Source organism: Amblyraja radiata, chromosome X (genome assembly GCF_010909765.2).
Source record: "Amblyraja radiata isolate CabotCenter1 chromosome X, sAmbRad1.1.pri, whole genome shotgun sequence".
Classification (NCBI taxonomy): domain Eukaryota; kingdom Metazoa; phylum Chordata; class Chondrichthyes; order Rajiformes; family Rajidae; genus Amblyraja; species Amblyraja radiata.
Window position 1 is genome coordinate 5,973,229 of NC_045999.1, and position 13,990 is coordinate 5,987,218.

General features: G+C 42.6%; 1 protein-coding gene across 2 annotated transcripts in view; it reads left to right on the forward strand.

Moving 5' to 3' along the window:
* peak1 (pseudopodium enriched atypical kinase 1) overlaps nt 1-12,698 on the forward strand; it is a 106,575-nt gene extending 93,877 nt beyond the window's left edge. For both annotated transcript variants that reach the window (XM_033014752.1, XM_033014751.1), the window contains 2 exons: nt 2,164-2,945; nt 8,494-12,698. In XM_033014752.1, coding sequence (XP_032870643.1) covers nt 2,164-2,945; nt 8,494-9,606 — 1,895 coding nt within the window. In that variant the 3' untranslated portion in view covers nt 9,607-12,698. The remainder of the gene's footprint in view (nt 1-2,163; nt 2,946-8,493) is intronic.
* The last annotated feature ends 1,292 nt before the right edge of the window (nt 12,699-13,990 follow it).

The following is a 13,990-nucleotide window of genomic DNA, read 5'->3' on the forward strand; positions in this document are numbered from 1 at the left end:
GAAAAGTAAGGGCACATTTAGAAAGGAATACTCAATATTGAGACGAAAAACAATTAGGCTGGAACCATTACAGGGAAGCTTTATAGAGTCATAGAGTTATAAAGCATTTTGGACCAATCTATGCCAATCAAGTGGCCCATCTGAGCTAGTCATATTTGCCTCCATTTGGCCCATAAAACTTTCCTATCCATGCTCCTGCCTAGATGTGCCTTAAACATTTTTGAACCCGCCTCTACCACTTTCTCTGATAGCTCTGTATACCCACCACCCTCAGTGTGGAAGAAGTTGCCCCTTAAATCTGTGCCCTCTGGTTCTAGATTCTTCTGCCATTGGGGAAAAAAAGATTAACCATGCACTTTCTCCAGCTCCCGTATGATTTTATATACCTCTATAAGGTCGCCATTCAGCCTCTTACCCTCCAGGGAAAAATGCCCTAAATCATGAATTTTCTTTGGTTGTGATGGCTGTTGTTAGAAAGAGCTCCGCTGAAACCTGTTCCAGTTATATCACAATCAGTGAGTGGTATATTTTATAAAACCTGTATATTGTATTTAGATATCTATCTTTCGCTGGAAAGTTAACTTAGCTGATGTTTGAATTGAACAATTTTGTTCCAGTTTTGGCTGCGGTTGTTCTATGGATAGAAGTACTGTATCATTATTGAAGGTAGTTTGTCTCGAAACCTGCATCGTGAGATCATTACTGTAGCATTGTATCCAGTCGCATCTTGTTGCTTGCTGTAAAGAAAATGTGTTGTACAGCCATGTATAATAGATCACCTGGAATACTGTAGGATGTGTTAATACTGACTATATCATTAGCCAATTATTATTGTTGTCAACAGCAACATTGAATTTGAGTCGCTCTCTTCACTAAAGACTGGTTCCTGGAGCGATGGGGAGATATGTTGGGCACTAATATTTTACAACGGAATTAAACATTATATCTAAAATATGCAGTGAAAAACATTTGACAATTGAATGTAAACACATTAAACCCAAGCACACTGGAGCATTTGTACAGATGTTGGTTTCTTAAATGAAGATTTTCAGAAATATCTTTCTCTTAAATTCACTTGAATATGTAGATTTTATTTTTCCTTTGCAAAGCTTCGCTCTCCATTTGAAGCCTGCGCAGAGCTTTGATATTTGAGTGCAGTGCTTGCATTAAATTATTCTTGTTGCTTTCAACACTTCTTTAATCTCTCAGCTCTTCCTGACTCTTCATCCCCGGTCAACCTATACTCTTAAAACCTTCTTTACAATCGCCTTATAATCGAACCTGATTCATACCTGATATCTCAAATCCATCGTCGATATGGAGGCAATTTATTAACTGCCTCTGAAACCAAACATTTACATGCCGTCCATAGATCTGTAATCCAATAATTTTCAAATTTGTGATCTCCGCAAAATCTAAAATTGCTCCTCCGAGATAGTTTCTGGAACTAGTCCCCAACAGCAGGCATTTGTTGTTTATCCTATTAAAAAAAAAAAAACTACTCACTGCATTGCAGAAGCATCAAATGACCACCAACAGAGAGGAGGGTTGAGAAATACTCAGATAAGCCCAAATAACATTGAAGAATTCTTTAGACTGCTGCTGATGTGCGAAAGAGTCTGCCTGTGTGAAGATATTGACTGTAAGTCGTGCCACTTACTCGGTGCTGATATATGAATCCATAGGACTGTGTGTAAATCTGAACTGTCCAAGATTTTGTATTCATAGCAGGATAAGCAACTGTGACTGCAATGTCGCTCCAGTGTATTCCATTTATGGTATTAGTTATTTGTGGATCAGGATTCTAGCTTGTCTTCTTGACTAATCTATGAAATTCCATAATTTATATTGAACACTTAAGTTTTTTTTTTCCCCCCTAATTTCAAGAGAGAGTTAGATTTAGCTCTTATGGCTAAAGGAATCAAGGGATACGTGGGAAAAGCAGGAATAGGGTACAGATTTTAGATGATCATATTGAATGGCGGTGCTGGCTCGAAGAGCTGAATGGCCTCCTGCACTTATTTTTCTACGTTCTATGTTTTCTAATATATTGGAAGTTAGTACTTAGAAATTATTGAATGCAAGTGCACTTTTTGCAAAGCATTGCTGTCATTGTATTATCTAACCGTGTTATTCTAAATCTATTTTGTTGTGATTGAACAGGGCAATCGCGGGCCAACATGATACCGCTGAAGCAGCCGCGGCAAGTGAAAGGAGCTTCGGACGACGCCATTGCATTTGGGGGATCGATCGAACAGGAAAGTATGCCTGAGACACAGCCAACACCGCCCCCTCTTCCAAAGAAGACCATAATCCGAGCAAACACTGATCCAGCATCAAAGGACCATGCCCACAAAATGATGGAAGTGAAGAATTCTGGGTACAATGTAAATTTAGCCAACCCACTGTATGATGTAGAATATCTTGGGGATGCAAACTGGGATGTATCAAGTGCTTGTTCGTCAATTAGCTCCGATGCCAGGATATGTGACAATGAGTCTGGGGATTCGCTGGACAGAGCAGTGGGCAAGTCAGCTGCGAAAGCAAGCACATCGTCAACAGTCAATAGCATTTGTAGCCTTGCCATGAGCACCAGTAAGGAGAGATGCTCAAACAGCTTGGATTCATTATCTGAGAAAAATCGCTTGCCTCAAAGATCTAGTAAAAGCATACAGAAGCCACAAAGGCACGCCCTCTACAAAGGGATAGAGAACAAAGAAGAAGTGGTGCTGAAGATTCGAAATCTCCACTCCGACTCTCTGAGGAAATTGGCCGTGAAATGTGAGGACCGGTTCATGGAGGGTCAAAAGAACCAGCTTCGCTTTGGACTGGACAACTGGTCAGACTTCAGACTGACGAGTGATAAACCTTGCTGTGAGGCAGGTGATGCAATCTACTACACAGCATCCTATGCTAAGGACCTCCATAACCAATACGCAATCAAGGTAAGCCATGCCAATGATGCTCGCCTCACATGTATCAAAATGTCACCAAAATGTCCTTGCAAATGCCATCATGGAGGATTCATGGAAAATGGGATAGAATTGCAGAATTCTAGAATGAGGTAAATAGCATAGGTTTATTAGGAAGAATATTAATACACAAATAAGCTGAAAAGGATTAGAAGCTGAAAAGGATTATACTGAAAGGTTTAGATATGTAAGCAAAAGTGGAGGCTTGTGCAAGCATAAATTGTAAGCATGGAACTGCTTTGCTTATTTCTTGTGCTGTTTGTGTGCCGTCCGTAACCATACATTTATAATCACCACGGTGGGGGATAAACAGTACCCTTGTGATTAAATCACTGGTGTAATGTTCTGGAGATGTTAGTTGATGTAGGGTGGCGCAGGGGTAATGTTGCTGCCTCACAGGGCCACAAAACCAGGTTCAATCCTGACTATGGGTGACTGATGTCTGTGGGGAGTTTGTACGTTCTCCCTGTGACTGCGTAGGTTTTCTCCAGGTGCCCTGATTGGCTTCTGTAAATTGTCCCCAGTGTGCAGGATGTGAAAAGCGGGATAACATAGAACAAGTGTATGGGTGGTCAATGGTCGGTCAGGTCTCGGACGGCCGAGGGGCCTGTTTCCACACTCTACCTCTAAACCAAACTAAGCTATCACTGGTTAAGCAAGGGAAATGGAATCCAATTAATTGAACAGTCTTGAATAGAATAGCTGGTATCAGGAATGGTGACCATTGTCATGTTGGAATGTTATAAACCCTGACTAGTTTCACTAATATCTCCTGTCCTTGCCTGGTCTGACAGATGTGGTGTGATAGCTATCATCGTTATTCTGTCACTTCCTTTCCCAAAAGTGCTTTATAACCTTGTGCTCTGTAAACACTTGAATGAACATCAAGCCAGCTTCAAACTTTAGAGAGCTTCTGAGCCGGCAAATCAAAATTTAATCCAACAGAAGTATGTATAATCAGTAAAATGCTTTGCACGCCCATGGAGTCTCTTTTGCTACACTTACATTATGTAAGTTATCTCAGTAATCTAAACATGATTAAAGGCCTTTATCTCACCACTCCCGGAGATCAAGGTGCCATCAGGATATAATACTGATCTGACTGTGAGGAGACTCAACCATGTTAGCGTGGAGGATTTTAAGTGTTACTGCAGTAATTATGTTTGGGAATGTCCAACGAGCTACCAGCATTTATGTAATTAGTGATATCTGAGACTTCCCGATGAATAGCTTTATGGATGAGAAAAAAAAAGGCCAGAGGTTTGTTGAATCCCTCTGGGAATGTAGCCATTTGAGATCAAACATGCATTTTAAAGAATTTCACTTTTCCTGTCTCTGAATATTTCTTGATAATTCGCATGCTTTTTGAATAATTAAAATTCTGACATCTAATTAACAGGATATGTCTTTGAATAGGACCCTGCGCATAAAAGAGCAAAAATTTAGCTTTGTTAGGTGTAATTTGATCATTGTATTTGGCAGTTCCATTAGGATATTTACCTTGGGTTGTTTTAAGTCCTTAGTCTCTCTCGTTCTTGTCTTTTTTACTTTGACCATAAGGTATGAGCACAGAATTAGGCCATTCAGTCCATCGAGACCACTCCACCATTCAATCATAGCTGATCTATTTTTCCCTCTCAGTCCCATTCTCCTGCCTTCTCTCTGTAATCTTTGACACCCTTACCAATCAAGAATCTGCTTTAAAAATACCCAAGACATGGTCTTCACAGCCATCTGCAGCCGTACTTTGGTGATGGTTTATTCCTACACAATTTTGCCTAGTCATTTTGTGGACATCTCATGTCTTCACCACTAAGTGCTAAGCATTTCAATCCAAACATTGAAAAGTATGAGCTAGACCTTCAGCAAACTGGTGAACAGCCCAAGGTCATTAGGCTCCAAGACGTGGAGACTACTTTTTATCTGCAGTCAGGCAGTATCTCTGGAGACGTATCTCTGGATAGGAGACATTTCGGGTCTGACTGAACAACAGTCCCAGCCCGAAATGTCATTTATCCATGTTCTCCAGAGATGCTGACAGACCTGCTGAGTTACTCCAGCATTTTGTGTCTTTCTTTGGTATAAATCAGCATCTGCAGTTCCTTGTTATTACAAGGATAGGGGAGGGATGGATAGGTAAATGGAATATTGCTCATGGGGTGAGTCTGTAAGACCTGGTGCTGCTGATGAAGCTATTAAATTCATAGATTAAAGATGACAGTAGGTGCAAGAAACTGTTATTAATTTATTATATTTTTGATCATTATCTATTATCTTTGTGTTATTGCATTCACTGCAATACGAGTTAAGCTACAGCAAGCAAGAATTTCATTATATCTTTGGAACACATGATAATGAAACACTTGAGTCTTGACTCTTGAAAACAAAGGAACATGTAATATCTGTGGTGCAGGTCAGAGGTGTAGGAAATCTGCAGGATATTAGACAAAATTACAAAGAAAAAACTGAGTTAATGTTACAGATGGTAACTTACAGCACAACTGGCCAGCTTCGTTTGATACCTGCCTGCTGTGGGACCGCTTCTGTTATGGCCCACAGATCAATATCGCAGTTTGTATCCCATCATGTTAGAAACATAAAGACGCAGGTTATTTTTTATTGCATCGTGTTAAGACAGCAAAGAGAAGGGTTGTATTGCTGTTTAGTTTAGAGATGCAGCGCGGAAACAAACCCTTCAGCTCACCGTATCCGCACCGACCAAAGATCCCTGACATTAAGGCTATCCTACGTTTAAGAGAGAGTTAGATAGAGCTCTAGGGGCTAGTAGAATCAAGGGATATGGGGAGAAGGCAGGCACGGGTTAGTGATTGGGGACGATCAGCCATGATCACAATGAATGGCGGTGCTGGCTCGAAGGGCCGAATGGCCTCCTCCTGCACCTATTTTCTATGTTTCTATGTTACACACACACTAGAGATAATTTATATTTATACCAAACCAATTAACCTACAAACCTGTACGTCTTTGGAGTGTGGGAGGAAACTGAAGATCTCTGGGAAAACCCATGCGGTCACGGGGAGAACGTACAAACTAAGTACAGACAACTCCTGCAGTTGGGATCAAACCCAGGTCTCTGGCGCTTAAGGCAGCAACTCTACCGCTGCGCCACCGTGCCGCGGGTTAAATTGTTTAGATTGTGTAAAATATGGTCACTTCCCATGGAATAGACCTACTACTTATAAATTCAATAGTTTTTACTAGCAGGATGGCCGAGAACAAGGCACCATAGATACCTGGACATTTCTTCTCTGAGGTCAGTGAATCTCTGGAATTTATTGATTAGAGGGTGATCCTAAATGATTAGAAATACTTAAAGTGGAGATCGATTAAATATTTGAAAGATCTGGAGAGCTATGGGGAAGTGGCACAAAAGGAGTCGTAACTAGACAATAGACAATAGACTGTAGGTGCAGGAGTAGGCCATTTGACCCTTCGAGCCAGCACCGCCATTCAATGTGATGAGCTATGATCATATTGAATGGTGGGGTAGGCTGGAGGGACTTGGTTAACTACTCCTGTGTTCTTGTGAGGGCAACAAGTGGTTCGGCAGTGAATGCGATTGCTTATTAGCTCTAAAGACCCTGACTCGAGCCTGACCATGGGTACTATCTGGGTGAAGTTCACACAGGCTTGACTAATGCCCAGTGAATCCCCCTCACCGGTATTTACCTTCAACTTGCCAGGCCTTCAACGTCCCACCCCTAGCTCTCTCTTCCAGCTTTCTCTCCGCTCCACCCCCTTCCTGCCACCACAGTTAGTCAGAAGAAGGGTCCCGAGTAGGAAGTGTTTAAGAAGGAACTGCAGATGCTGGAAAATCGAAGGTACACAAAAATGCTGGAGAAACTCAGCGGGTGCAGCAGCATCTATGGAGTGAAGGAAATAGGCAACGTTTCGAGCCGAAACCCTACTCTTCCCGAGTAGGAAGAATGTCTATCCATTCTGTCCACAGATGCTGCCTGACCCACCAAGTTTATATTTTGCTCCAGATTCCAGCATCTGTATTTCCAGTGAATCGTGTTAGAAAGTGTGTGCTCTGGGAGAGGAGAGGAGGCATTGTAGGTTTAGTGGCAATTTTTCTCAGAACTGAAAAGCCTCATCATGGAATTTATTGCAAATTAAAAATTGTAGCTTTAGAGTGAATATCAACCGAGGGGTGCTAATAAAAAGAATGTAAAAACAAGGAACTGCAGATGCTGGTTTACAAAAGAAGAGACAGAGTGCTGGAGTAGTTCGGCGGGTGAGACAGCATCTCAGGAGAACGTGGATCGGTGACATTTCGGGTCAGCGCCCTTCTTCCCAGTCTGAAGAAGGACCCGACCTGAAACGTCGCTTATCCATTTTCTCTCAAGCTGCAGCCTGACCCGCTGAACTACTCCAGCACTCTATGCCTTCTCGGGCATGAATATAATATAACAACGAATAAACTAAATAAAGTAACTTACCCACAGCGTGGTTAGATGCTGCCCACGGGAGATGATGAGCTGGTGCATCAATGGATTTCAGTCGATAGAAACATAGAAAATAGGTGCAGGAGGAGGCCATTCGGTCCTTTGAGCCAGCCATTCATTGTGATCATTGCTGATCGTCCCCAATCAATAACCCGTGCCTGCCTTCTCCCCATATCCCCTGATTCAACCAGACCCTAGAGCTCTATCTAACTCTCTCTTAAATCCATCCAGTGATTTGGCCTCCACTGCCCTCTGTGGCAGGGAATTCCACAAATTCACAACTCTCTGGGTGAAAAAGTTTTTTCTCACCTCAGTCTTAAATGCCCTCCCCTTTATTCTAAGACTGTGGCCTCTGGTTCTGAACTCGCCAAACATTGGGAGCATTTTTCCTGCATCTAGCTTGTCCAGTCCTGTTATAATTGTATACGTTTCTATAAGATCCCCCCCCCCCCCCCCCTCATCCTTCTAAACTTGGATCTTGGATAAAGAAAAGGAATAGGAGAGATGAACAGCTGAAAGGAGACTTATGTGTTACAAAAAAAAATGCTGGAATTAAATCCTTGTTTCTTTGTTTATATTCTGTGCAATTCTTGCTTGATACAAGTTATTATTGTGCAGCTTGGTTACTCTGAAGAGTATGACGCTCTATCCTGTGGTGAAAATGTGCACATGCCAGGGAGACTTTATATGGAGGTTCCAAACTCGCATCAGAATTTAAGGTAGACAAAAGTGCTGGAGAAACTCAGCGGGTGCAGCAGCATCTATGGAGCGAAGGAAATAGGCAACGTTTCGGGCCGAAACCCAAAGGAAATAGGCAACGTTTCGGGCCCAAACCCAAAGGAAATAGGCAACATTTCGGGCCGAAACCCAAAGGAAATAGGCAACGTTTCGGGTCGAAACCCAAAGGGTTTCGGCCCGAAACGTTGCCTATTTCCTTCGCTCCATAGATGCTGCTGCACCCGCTGAGTTTCTCCAGCACTTTTGTCTACACTCACCAAGAATGGTATCTTGCACAGTGCCCGAGATTTTAACTTCCATTTTCTCTTTTCCAGATATGTAAAAGTCAAGCCAAAGCTTCGCAGCAACTCTATTACCACAGCCTAGCAGTGAGGCAAAGCCTCGCTGTGCACTTCAACATCCAGCAGGACTGTGGCCACTTCCTAGCCGAGGTACCAGTCCGCATGCTTCCCTGGGAGGACCCCAATGCCTCAGTGGTAGAAGACGACGAAGATAGGTCAGAAGTTTCAAAGGATACCAGGAACAGCTCCAGTGCCAAGGGAGCTTGCAGCAAACACAGGAGTCGTGTGGTGGTCATTACCCGAGAGGTTCCGTACCGAACTGTTGCTGACTTTGTGCGCGAGTCCGCTCCTCGGCACTCGAGGAACCCAGACGTCTATGAGCGGCAAGTGTGCTTGCTGCTGCTCCAACTCTGCGCGGGCCTCAATCACTTAAAGCCGCATCACGTTACGCACTGTGACTTGCGATTGGAGAATTTGCTCCTGGTGAGATGTGGGCAGGAAGCCCTGGGAAACTGTGAATCCGAAAATGCAATTGCCAGCACAGAATTGCCGAGGCTTATCATCAGTAACTTCTCCCAGGCCAAGCAGAAAAGCCAGGTGGTAAATCTGGAAGTCCTGAGGGATCAGTCAAGACTCGCGCCCGAGATCATCACCATCACCCAGTACAAAAAGTGCGACGAGTTTCAAACAGGGATCCTCATTTATGAGATGCTGCATCTACCCAACCCATTTGAAGAAAACCCAGAACTGAAAGAGAAGGAGTACACAAGAATAGACCTCCCAGCCATCCCTAAGCGCTCAGTCTACTCCCAGGGTCTTCAGCAGCTGGCAGGTCTCCTTCTGCACCCCAACCCTTCAGAACGCATCCTTATTTCAGATGCCAAAGTCTACTTGCAGTGCCTCCTCTGGGGACCAAGAGATGACCTGGTTCAGACACTCAAATCATGCAGCGGCATTGCAGACAGAAACAGCATATTACAAAACTGGCTGGACCTAAAACGGACAATACTTATGATCAAGTTTGCAGAGAAGGCCATAGACACTGAAAGCAGTGTTAGCCTCGAGGTCTGGCTCTGCTGTCAGTATTTGGCCTTTGCTTCAGTCGATTCCCTCAGTCATATTGTGAAGCTTCTCCAGCTCCAGTAACCTGTGTAACTGCTGCTTGATTCCCACTCCCACCCCCACCCCCCTCTCCCCACCAAATTTGGATTTATGTGCAATTTTTTGTAAATGTTCCAACTTTGTAAATGGCAGTATTTAAAGTGTATGTAATAGATTTCTACGTTTTGAAAGGTGATGCCTCTGATAAGCAACAAATGCTTGTTCCCCCCCCCCCCCCTTGGCACATAAGCAAGCTGCAACTTGCTCTTAAAATGGATTCTCGGATATTTGTTCTTGAAGCTATGACAATTTGTGTGTTTACCTATATCATGCCTTGAAAAATAAACTACAGCCACTTTGCTACAAAAGCATTAATGGGTCAGTTGCACAATAAGAGATTGTCAAAAAATAAGTCCAATCTTAATTCATTGATTCTTGGCAAGGCTGCTGTATAAAAGGGAGAAAGGTCTGCTTGAGTGTTATGTGAGTGGGATTTTTTTGGTACCCCGTTATGGAATTTCATGGATTGTAATCGTGGAAATCTTGGAGCCCTCTCGAACATTGTCCTTGGTTAATCTTTCTACTGAAGCAGGCTGCATAGTGACAGGTAAGTCAGGGTGGAGGATGGAGTTACTAAAAAGGGACGGGTTGTTGGTATTGGGTGAGTTGATGATCAAGATTGTGCTGTTAGCAATTAGACAAACTTCCAAACTACTTTTATTTGCAGTCGCTTACAATAAGTGCATCAAACCTTAGTCGAACATAGTAAAACTCAGCAGGTAGAATTTTTATATTGAATTTTACAGCTCCTGACTGCACATGTTTACTTTAATGCAGTTAAAGTAATCTTTAACATTGAACAAACGTTTATTGAGAAAGCACTGGCATTGTTACGGTGCACCTTCCTGCTTGTTTATTTAATGTTTGGAGGCGTCCTGGTGAGTGTGATATCCAGTTTATATGAATGGAAAATTAGAAAAGGCCTGATTGTTGTTGGCAACATCTTTGAAATGATGTTGGGAACTTTTCAGCAGAGCTAACTCACACAAATGTGTCAGTGAAAACGTTAGACCAACACACAGCAAATTATAGACTGAGGGAACAATTGGTCTCAAGTGAATTTCAGTTTCTCCCCCTTATAAGCTTGTACTGTTTATAAGGTGTTTTCTGTATTTAGGGAAGAGGGAGAGAATTTCCTTACCAATATATATTTTTTATTATTATGCACTCGCATTTGGATTAAGGGAAGAAGTATTTTAATATATTAACACTTGAAGAAACTCAGTATTACAGTGCAGAAACTGATCAAGACATTTATTTAAGCAGTTTACTGCTGAGCTTTTATTTGTTGTTGTCTTAAATGGGATGTGTATGTTGCAGATCAGACGAGCATTTGTTGCCCACTGCTAATTGCCCTTGGGAAGATAATGGTGAGTTTCCTTTTTGAACCACTGCTGTGAAGCCACCATTTTGCTGTTGGATGGTGTTCCAGGATTTTTACCTCATGATGGTGAAGGATCAACATATGTCCTCAGAAGATCAGGGTGTATGGCTTGGAAAGGAACTGTGTAGGCGGTATACCATTGCACTAGCTGCCTTTATCCCAGCTGTAAAGGAAGAACACTTGGCGAGTGGCGGGAGCGGATGGCAGCGTCAGTGGAGAGAATGAACGTTTGGACGTTGACAAGCATGTCGGCAAAGTGTGAGGTTTTGTCTCCTCTCAACTGCGCCAACCTACGTTGGTGTTGGAGCTACGTTCATCCAGGCCTTAGTGATTTATAGAGAGAGTCCCTTCCCTTGGAATACCACCATCTGACCTACTATGCAGCCAATATATATGTTACTGGTCCAGTTAGGTTGCCCGTCAATTCTGGACCACAGGACATAGGGAGTAGAATTAGGCCATTTGGCCCATCAAGTCTATTCCATCATTTGATCATGGCTGGTCTATTTTTCCCTCACAACCCCATTCTAATGCCCTGACAGAGTGTTGATTACTGTGGAATGGTGGTGGTAAGGAGCATTGGTGAATGTCAAAGGGTTATACTTAGATTCTCTCCTTTGCAGATGACCGTGGTATTTTTGTGCCACAACTCATGCCTGGTTTTGGCCATGTCTTGTGGTGTGCAGGCAAGGACCATTTTATTTTCTGAGTTCAGAATGGAGGTGAATAAAAATCCAGCAAACATTCCCAATGTAATGTCATGCAAGGTGATGATTGTTGAAGCAGCCTGGGCTACTGCACTGAGAAAACCCTACTGTGATATCCTGAAGCCAAAATGATCAGGCTCGAAGACCAACCATCTTCCATTGCCATCATTTGCTGTGCAGTTCGTTCAGAGTCCTCATGATTTGCTATTTTGATTGCAGGAGAATTAGGCTATATAGCCATTGATCTGCTCCGCCATTTTTCCCTCTCAACCCTGTTCTCCTACCTTCTTCTGCAACCTTTGATACCCCGAATAGGATAGCTTACTATTTATTTTCATATAAAATAGTAAACTGTCAGTAAAGTGTCTAAACCTGGTGTTGAATTGTGTTTCCGTTTAGTTGATGACCATGAAGAGTTGAGCCCATGTACAAAGATTCTGCAACTATAACTGCACATGTTCCATGAAATTCCTTTGGTCCCAATTATGAAATAGGTCAAAGTCTCCATTAAAATGGTAACAGAAGGAATTTTGGTCCATGTCTAGATACGTGTATCGTTTCAATGAGTTTATTGTCTCACTCCGCGAACTGCCAAGTACAGATGAAGCAGATGCTGTTGGGAATGTGTGTGGGTTTGTTACTTTCACATCCCTCGTGCATTGCAACTTCCTTTTCAAAGTAACACAGGTGAACTTCAACATGCCAGATGCTAAATGTTATTATTGCAAGCCACCCGGCATATTGTATTCCATCTTTAAGTAGTTCAACATTCCTGATTGTGGAATTTTGCCGTACTAATCTGACTGCCACATTTCTGCATTGTAACAGTAATTATTATACTTCTGAAATATAATTAGTGCTGTGAAACGTTCTGATTGTCAAATTATTTAAATTAGGGCGGCACGGTGGCGCAGTGGTAGAGTTGCTGCCTTACAGCGCCAGAAATCTGGGTTTGATCCTGACTACTGATGTTGTCTGTATGGAGTTTGTACGTTTGCTCCGTGACTGCGTGGGTTTTCTCCGGGTGCTCTGGTTTCCTCCAACGCTCCAAAGATATACAGGTTTGTAGGTTAATTGACTTCGATAGAAATTGTCCCTTGTGTGCAGGATAGTGCTAGTGTACGGAGATCGCTGGTCAGCTCATGAACTGGTGGCCCAAAGGACCTGGTTCCACGCTGTATTTTTAAGCTAAACTATACTCGTGAATATTATTCCCAGCCCTCTATCACCAGTAATACTGATTAGGACAGAGCTTGTAACCAATTGCAGTTAGGGTTCTAGACAATTTCTTTCCAACTCCACAAGGCGGTCAAATAGGATGTAGGATGACTCATGATGATGAATCGTTAGGGCAGTATAATGCTGCATCCTTGAACACTCCTTCATGAAAGTTACCAGTTCCTACATAAGTGAGATTCACCCACGTTTACTGCCTCTATCTAAAAGCTTTTCTAAAATACGATAATCTAAAGAAAGAAATTCTTCGTTTTTTAAAGCCATGTTCTTCCTGCACTGGAGGCATGCCTTTCAGTGCAACTTCACTAACCACTGTACTTCAAATATCTTACCTGAATTAGACCATAAGACATAGGAGCAGAATTAGGCCATTCAGCCCATCGAGTCTGCTCCACCATGACTGATCTATTTTCCCCTCTCAACCCCATTCTCCTGCCTTCTCTCCGTAGCAAGTTTTCCCCGTTTACTCCTATCTACGGTGTAAGGCTGAACGACTTCCTAATAGAGCCATAGATGTAGTTTGTAGCTGTGGCCCACTCAGTCCACGCTGACCTTCATAAATTGTATTATCCAAATTAACAAAACTTGCCATGACTGTTCTCCCTGCATCAATCCCAACCGTAGAGGGGAGGGTGGGGGGGGGGGAGCGAGTGAGCAATTGTAAGAGGTGAAATGTGGCAACTCAGGTAGAGTGATAAGAAAGTGCCTGACTGTAGTGATTGTATAGATAACAGTATTAGACAGAGAGCACAATGTGGCTCTTACAATATTTTTGGTGTACAGAATGCCAGAGTGCATTAATGTTTTCAAAACTAGCCTAAAATACCAGTGTTTACATTTTTTACCATTTATGTATCTTGAAATATCTAGTTTCTTTTATTGAAAGACCTTATTAAATAACTCCGCTAGGCACCAAATTTGTACATTTGATTCCTACAAACAAATAGGACAGGTTCTGTTTACTAACCACTTGGTTCCCTGCTGTAAATAGGGATGGGAATATTTTCAAGCAAATGGATTCAGGCTTCCCAAGATGTTGGTA